We start from the raw sequence: 8,745 nt of genomic DNA on the forward strand, positions 1-8,745 counted from the left end.
CTATGTAAGTCAAGGAAATAAAATTTTAACTTTTGATTTTCCTTACATTGAAGCTTATAAGATAATGTACTATAATCCACTTTAATTATAATAATTCCTGTTTAATAATCTTATTGGGCTATATGGTGGTAAAAGTAACTTACGGCTTATTTCTTTACAGTGTACGTACATATATATCCAGGTGTTAACACTGACACTACCACTGTAGTGCTTGAATTGTACTCTGTGATACACCAAGACTTAACACCACCAGCATGGTGCTAGTACTGTGCTCTATCATCCCCAACTCAGACCTCACCAGTATGTTGTCTATACTGTGTTCTTTGTTCCCCAACACTGATACCACCAATATAGTGCCTGTACTGTGTTCCTTGTTCCTCAACATTGACACTACCAATATAGTGTTTGTACTGTGTTCTTTGTTCCTCAACACTGATATCATCAGTATCAAATCATGGAATGGGTGAGGCTTGACCCTACGGCAAGTGAGTCCTAAAACTCACAGGCCAGTGTGTTAACCACTGGACCAGCTGGCTCTAATAAGATTCATCAAACTAGGTATATCTCTACACACCATAGTGAGGTTAGCATGGGCTGCCACTGTGACTACAAATGCAGGCGAGTTTTTAGGACTCGCTTGCCATGGGTTCAAGCCCCACCTGTTCCATGATTTGTTTGCAATTGTGTTATTAGAATTTTGTGAATCACCAGTATAGTTTCTGCTCCTGGAGTGACTCTTAACTTGAACACATGAAAGTTTATTTGGTGAAGGAGTAACTGCAATATTGTATCACTGCAGCTCAGCAATAGGTACAACCTGAAGACGTCATCCCATTGGCGTGTCAATGGGGGAACCTTGCAGCGCTTGGACTTTAGGTACCAGAACGTGCCTGAGCCCTACTTTGTTATGCATGCTGCCTTCTCCATCACTCGCATCTCTCCCACCTTCTCCTCCACTGTTGTCGTGCCTGCCTGCGGTGAGTCTCTTTCTGATGTTGTATCTTATTAAGTTGTGTGTGCTGACTTAGGTGTAATAATTTGATTGCTGGAGTCAAGTTTCAACTCCTAGCCATGGCTGAGTGAGTTTACTCATTCCTAGTCTCATGAATCCTACCATACCTATTCTTCAAGTTGTGTATGGGGTCTACCTCCACCACTTCTGTATTTAAGTCATTATATTTTCTGACTGAAGAAATATTTCCTCACATCTCATTGGCTCATTTGCAACTTTAAGCTTTCATCCATCCACTTGTATTTCCATTTCTGGCCTCTCAGTCTGTTCCTATCCATCCTATCAAGACCTCCTAGTATCTTGAATTTTGTGATCATGTCTCCCCTGGTCCTTGTATCTTCTAATATTAGGTTCATTTTGTCAAATCTTTATTCACAAGTCATACCCCTTAGCTCCAGGACAAGTCCCATTACAAGCCACTGCACTATCTCTAGTTTCTAGATAAGTTTGAACACTCCTGTTCAAACTCACCTGTATGTGGTTGCTGGGTGGGGTCTGAGCTCCTGGCCCTGCCTCTCAACTTGCTACTTGCCAGATTCACTTCTTCCTAACCTCATTGGGCCTATCTTTCTTGTTCTTTCAGCTACATGTGGAGCCTGTCTCCACCACTTCATCAAGATCATTCCACTTCCTGACCATCTTGAGACATTCCTGTGGTTTATCGTTGTCTTTAGCATCCATATTCCCATTTGTCTCTTCTCAAACACCCTGTTCCTGTCTACCCTGTGTATGTGTGTGTGTGTGTGTGTGTGTTTTTGCTTGTTTATTTGTTCTGGGGGGGGGGACAGGTGGAGGTTGGAGGACACTCTAGCAGTTTGCTAAGGGTAATACTCTGCCTACATTCATTTCCTTTGGCTCAGTGTCAAACCTATCATACAATATTATAAAAATGGCAAATAATGAAGAAAATTATGTGGGTTATTATGAATAAGGGCCTGGACATTATCACTGCTGTCACACAATGACAGGTATCACTTATGACAGTAAGAAAAACATTAACAGTTAAACACTAAATAAACAGACAAACATAAAATAATTAATGTACTGTAAAGATGTATATTACACTGAGTACCCTGTATGTTAAGATCTTTTCTCTTGTATGTCTTTTCTAGCTTTGTAAGATTTTCTTCTAATTGTTCTGTTTATTATTATCCTGTGCACAGTTCCCATTTTCAGTACAATGCATACACGGGGGTTGAACTCAAACAGCCAAATGCTGGACTATTCTTGCAGTTTGTCCAAGTCTTTCTGCAGTTGTCATGTGTGTTTGTGTTATATACAATAACTGGAATATTATTAATTTATTGGTTATATTTAACAAAAACTATTGTACTATGTTTATAGATGCTTTTAATAAAAAATAACATTAGCCACAAATGAACCCAGTCTGTTGATCTGAGCTTATATGGCAGTTGTGTCAGTGATAACGCTGGTGCAGTTTCTGCTGCCCCTGACACATGCCAAGCGGGTGATGGTGGGCTGCATTGCTCTTTTGCTTACCCAACTGCAGCTCCTCTACCTGGCCCATGCCATTCCCCTACTTGGCACCTCCGTCCCCATCATTGGTGAGTCCAGCTTCACTGTCTAATACAGTAGTATCTATTCAGTATTTTATGAATCCACATTTCTATATTGTATACCTCTCTCCTGTCAGTTTTTTGATGAATCCAAATCCCTATCTTGTACGACTCTTTTTATCAGTATTAAATGAACCTACATGTGGCCGCCAGTAACAGCCTGGCTGATCAGGCCCTGATCCACCATGAGGCCTGGTCATGCATTGGGCCACAAGGGTTTTGACCCCCAGAACACCCTCCAGGTACACTTCGGGTATACATCCTTAAATCCCACATCTCTCTCTCACCATGCTTGAGGTTTTCTTCAATACTGCTGCCTCACAAGCATCTTCAAAATTTCCTAATATATGTTACATACATTTTAGGATATTAGGAATCTTCCATTGTAAATAATCATTACTGGTTTATAGGATGTTCCCACAGTATTATATTATTACATGAGTATATCATCACGTGGGCAGTAGTATAGTACATACATACTGCCTTATATCATCACGTGTGTATATATAACATGTATTTGAACACCATTGTTATGTATATTTCTTTGTTTATTATTATGTGTATATTGGGTGGGGTAGGGATGTTACAGTTTGAAGGGTCATTAGAAATGTGATGTCTGTGCACTTCTGCCACAAGGGCTGCTGAATAAGTGATGATAAATGCTGCTTTCTTTTGCTTTTGGGTCACCTTAGTTTGATGGGAGATGACTGGCATGATAAAAAAAATACATAATGTTTCGTGCACTGTATCAGTCTACTTTCTTAATTAAGAAACAATTTCTACTACATTCAGTGTTTCTAAGAGTCCTACAAGTGTTACTACAAGCAATGAATTTATCTTTCTTTTTGACATTAAATCTGTATAGAGTTGGTATATTGCATAGAAAATAAACACAGAGGTGTAGTAAGTCCTAGGTAGTAGGTTGGTAGACAGCAACCGCCCAGGGAGGCACTACCGTTCTTCCGAGTGTAAAACGAAAGCCTGTAATTGTTTTACATGATGGTAGGATTGCTGGTGTCTTTTGTCTGTCTCATAAACATGCAAGATTTCAGGTACGTCTTGCTACTTCTACTTACATTTAGGTCACACTACACATACATTTTTTTTTTTTTCAACAAGTCGGCCGTCTCCCACCGAGGCAGGGTGACCCAAAAAAGAAAGAAAATCCCCAAAAAGAAAATGCTTTCATCATCATTCAACACTTTCACCACACTCACACATAATCACTGTTTTTGCAGAGGTACTCAGAATACAACAGTTTAGAAGCATATACATATAAAGATACACAACATATCCCTCCAAACTACTAATATCCCAAACCCCTCCTTTATAGTGCAGGCATTGTACTTCCCATTTCCAGGACTCAAGTCCGACTTTGTGAAAATAACCGGTTTCCCTGAATCCCTTCACTAAATATTACTCTGCTCACACTCCAACAGATTGTCAGGTCCCAAGTACCATTCATCTCCATTCACTCCTATCTAACACGCTCATGCACGCTTGCTGGAAGTCCAAGCCCCTTGCCCACAAAACCTCCTTTACCCCCTCTCTCCAACCCTTTCGAGGACGACCCCTACCTCGCCTTCCTTCTCCTATAGATTTATATGCTTTCCATGTCATTCTACTTTGATCCATTCTCTCTAAATGACCAAACCACCTCAACAACCCCTCTTCTGCTCTCTGACTAATACTTTTATTAACTCCACACCTTTTCCTAATTTCCACACTCCAAATTTTCTGCATGATATTTACACCACACATTGTCCTTAGACAGGACATCTCCACTGCCTCCAACCGTCTCCTCGCTGCTGCATTTACCACCCAAGCTTCACATCCATATAAGAGTGTTGGTACTACTATACTTTCATACATTCCCTTCTTTGCCTCCATAGATAATGTTTTTTGACTCCACATATACCTCAATGCACCACTCACCTTTTTTCCCTCATCAATTCTATGATTAACCTCATCCTTCATAAATCCATCCGCCGACACGTCAACTCCCAAGTATCTGAAAACATTCACTTCTTCCATACTCCTCCTCCCCAATTTGATATCCAATTTTTCTTTATCTAAATCATTTGATACCCTCATCACCTTACTCTTTTCTATGTTCACTTTCAACTTTCTACCTTTACACACATTCCCAAACTCATCCACTAACCTTTGCAATTTTTCTTTAGAATCTCCCATAAGCACAGTATCATCAGCAAAAAGTAACTGTGTTAATTCCCATTTTGAATTTGATTCCCCATAATTTAATCCCACCCATCTCCCGAACACCCTAGCATTTACTTCTTTTACAACCCCATCTATAAATATATTAAACAACCATGGTGACATTACACATCCCTGTCTAAGACCTACTTTTACCGGGAAGTAGTCTCCCTCTCTTCTACACACCCTAACCTGAGCCTCACTATCCTCATAAAAACTCTTTACAGCATTTAGTAACTTACCACCTATTCCATATACTTGCAACATCTGCCACATTGCTTCCCTATCCACTCTATCATATGCCTTTTCTAAATCCATAAATGCAATAAAAACTTCCCTACCTTTATCTAAATACTGTTCACATATATGCTTCAATGTAAACGCTTCATCTACACATCCCCTATCCACTCTGAAACCTCCTTGCTCATCCACAATCCTACATTCTGTCTTACCTCTAGTTCTTTCAGTTATAACCCTACCGTACACTTTTCCTGGTATACTCAATAAACTTATTCCTCTATAATTTTTACAATCTCTTTTGTCCCCTTTCCCTTTATATAAAGGGACTATACATGCTCTCCGCCAATCCCTAGGTACCTTTCCCTCTTTCATACATGTACAAGCATATATATATATATATACACACCCCTCTGGGTTTTCTGTTATTTTCTTTCTAGTTCTTGTTCTTGTTTATTTCCTCTTATCTCCATGGGGAAGTGGAACAGAATTTTTCCTCCGTAAGCCATGCGTGTCGTAAGAGGCGACTGAAATGCCGGGAGCAAGGGGCTAGTAACCCCTTCTCCTGTATATATTACTAAATTTGAAAGGAGAAACTTTCGTTTTTCCTTTTGGGCCACCCCACCTTGGTGGGATACGGCCGGTGTGTTGAAAGAAGAAAGAAGTGTAGTAAGTCTTGTAGTGTATGTATACAGTATACACAGAAGAATAATTATTATCTTAGGGATGCAAATATTCTTGATTTTATATTTCACTTAATATTTTTAAATTACATTATATTGATTGAGTTTGTGTATGATTGCAGTAAAGTTCTACGGGCAGACACTGGGTGTGGTGGTAGTGAGTGTGGTTGTTTGTGGAGGTCTACTGCGCCTTACCCAAGGTCCTCACCTCAACTACCCTCCACCACTCCTCCTCAAGAAATTCCTCACAGGACCCTTTGCACGCCTACTCTTCCTTCATGACTACACTCACAAAGTGAGTACTTTCTGTCACCCATTTCTGTTATTTGTGTCATGTGGATCACTACCTGTTGCGCCTGACTCTTATCTGAGTTTCCTGGTTTTTTACTTGTGTCAGGTATAATTTTTGCTTGTGCTAGATAACTCTCTTGCTCTTCCAGCTGAATTTATTTGTGTGAGGCCACTCGACTTACAACAGGCAGTGTGCATTTGGCATATTTCCAAGATAATATTTGTTTATTTAAAGGTATGCTTTGCATGGCCACATGAGCTGGCCTGTGTCTGTTGGAGGCCATTGCCTGTATGTCCTCACCTTGCACCTGCCAGCAGCCAGGTGTGTTATAATTCAAGAAATGTGGCACATACCAACAGTCACAGGTGTCGCTCAACTTTATTATGTAAAGAATTGAAGTTATCTTTCCTTCATTGAAGCAGTCCTGTTTACCTCTCATTGCCGAAGTACTCTATGATCTCTATGGGTTTAGCACTTTCCTCTGAGTATTCTGTAATATAATCTGCCTGTTTATTAGCTTCCTACTTTAGTGGAAATAATGTAAAGTTACACTATTGCTTGTACATTACGAATTAATGCCAGTACAGTTTATACCGATTTGATTCTTTATATACTCAATACCTAAGTGCATATAATCCATTTTGATATTGATGATGCTCTCAAAAGTTTTTTTTTTTTGTGTGTGTGTGTTTGTGTGTGTGGTGAAGGTTGGTCTGAGTGAAGGAGGGGCTGAAGATGGGGAAGTGTTGGAGGAGGCACGTCCAACATCTTACTTCCATGAGTGGCTACTGGTGGCTGCTGCCATTGACCGCATTGCTGCCTTCATCTTCGTTGCCACCTTCATCATCACTCTCATTGCTTATGTCGCCCCCATATGATTCTAAAGATTCCAGAACTTTGTCATCATGCATCACTCAGACCAGAGTCAACATTAAGCCAGGAGTGTGTCTGCCATGGCTTGTCACTGGACCAACAGCTACCTTCTTTATGTGTCAGTAGACGTAGTGGTACATGCCAGTGGTTGCTTTTTGCCGCACCCCCGCCATGGGGCCGACGGCATCTCTGAACAGGTCATCATATGACAAAGACCCATTCAAGGTGCTTTTCCCTGAAAATGCAGCATCTTGGAGATTCTAGCTTCAAGTTTGAGGGAGCAAGGGAGCAAAGTTATATTTCTTTCCAAAAGAAGGACCATGTTTTTCATTAGTAACCATGAATCGCATACTGTTCATCTGAAAACTTTAAAATTCATAATTGGAGATTTCTAGAATGTGTCCAGTGTCTTTGCATTTATTTCTACCAATAAATCCATCCTGCATGATGAATGTGTTTAAGTAAACTAAGTTCTTGCTTTTTTACTTTATATAATATGTTATAGATCAGGGTAGCAGCAGGCCAGTACAATACCCTAATTTTTGTAATAATAATATAAATGCACTTTTAAATACTTATTTGAGGTTGCTTATATTGTAAGTACTGTACATATCATTAAATATAAGTCAGTACATCTCTTAACCTTAATTATAACAAAGTAATTTTAGGAATATACTGCACTTACAAGTAGTACACTGGGATACTTGAATTATTGAAGATTAAAAGCTGAGTAATTAATAACTATAGATAACTTTTTTGGGTCACCCTGCCTTGGTGGGAGATGGCCGACATGTAGAAAAAAAAATAAAGAAGCAAACAATGCAAAGCTCACTATAATAATGTGTATACAATGATCACGGTAATAATGTGTGTACAATGATGACCATCGTAATGTATATACAGTGATCACCATAATGATGTGTGTATAATGATCACCATAATAATATTACTGGACTCAGTCTTTGTTGTAATCTGAAGGAGAACAACAATCTTAAGTGTGTGAGAACTCTCATGCTTAATACATACTCTAGAACCTTTGTGTGTGTTAGTTACCATTTTGTCAAAGTCACTTGTCAATAAGACACTTGGCCTGTTCGGTGTTTGTATGTATTCACTTAATTGTGGTTGCAGGGGTCGAGTCTTAGCTCCTGGCCCTGCCTCTTCACTGGTCACTACTAGGTCACTCTCTTCCTGACCATGAGCTTTATCATACATCTTCTTAAAGCTATGTATGGATCCTGTCTCCACTACCTCACTTTCCAGACTGTTCCACTTCCTGTCAACTCTGTGACTGAAGAAATACTTCCTAACATCCCTGTGACTTACCTGAGTCTTCAATTTCCAATTGTGCCCCCTTGTTGTTGTTGTTGTTGTTGTTGTGTGTGTGTGTATGTGCTCACCTAGTTGTGGTTGCAGGGGTTGAGTCACAGCTCCTGGCCCTGCCTCTTCACCTAGCCTCTACCCGATGTGTGTGTGTGCGCGCGTGTGTGTGTGTGTGTGTGTGTGTGTGTGTGTGTGTGTGTGTGTGTGTGTGTGTGTGTGTGTGTGTGCATGCATGCGTGTGTGCATGTGTGCATGCCTGTGCGTGTGTGCTCACCTATTTGTGGTTGCAGGGGTCGAGACATAGCTCCTGGCCCCACCTCTTCAATGATCGCTACTAGGTCTCTCTCCCTGCTCTATGAGCTTTATCATACCTTTCTTAAAACTATGTATGGTTCCTGCCTCTACTACATCACTTGCTAGACTATTCCACTTCCTGACAACTCTATGACTAAAGAAGTACAGTGGACCCCCGCATAACGATTACCTCCAAATGTGACCAATTATGTAAGTGTATTTATGTAAGTGCGTTTG

At 40.2% G+C, this 8,745-nt stretch overlaps 1 protein-coding gene across 2 annotated transcripts in view; it reads left to right on the forward strand.

Annotated features, from left to right (window-relative positions):
* Positions 1-7,525, forward strand: part of LOC128688904 (neuronal acetylcholine receptor subunit alpha-6) — a 35,194-nt gene extending 27,669 nt beyond the window's left edge. For both annotated transcript variants that reach the window (XM_053776944.2, XM_053776942.2), the window contains exons 6-9: positions 800-977; positions 2,425-2,577; positions 5,849-6,021; positions 6,726-7,525. In XM_053776944.2, coding sequence (XP_053632919.1) covers positions 800-977; positions 2,425-2,577; positions 5,849-6,021; positions 6,726-6,896 — 675 coding nt within the window. In that variant the 3' untranslated portion in view covers positions 6,897-7,525. The remainder of the gene's footprint in view (positions 1-799; positions 978-2,424; positions 2,578-5,848; positions 6,022-6,725) is intronic.
* Positions 7,526-8,745: the final 1,220 nt, after the last annotated feature.

This window comes from Cherax quadricarinatus, chromosome 16 (assembly GCF_038502225.1).
Source record: "Cherax quadricarinatus isolate ZL_2023a chromosome 16, ASM3850222v1, whole genome shotgun sequence".
Classification (NCBI taxonomy): Eukaryota; Metazoa; Arthropoda; class Malacostraca; order Decapoda; family Parastacidae; genus Cherax; species Cherax quadricarinatus.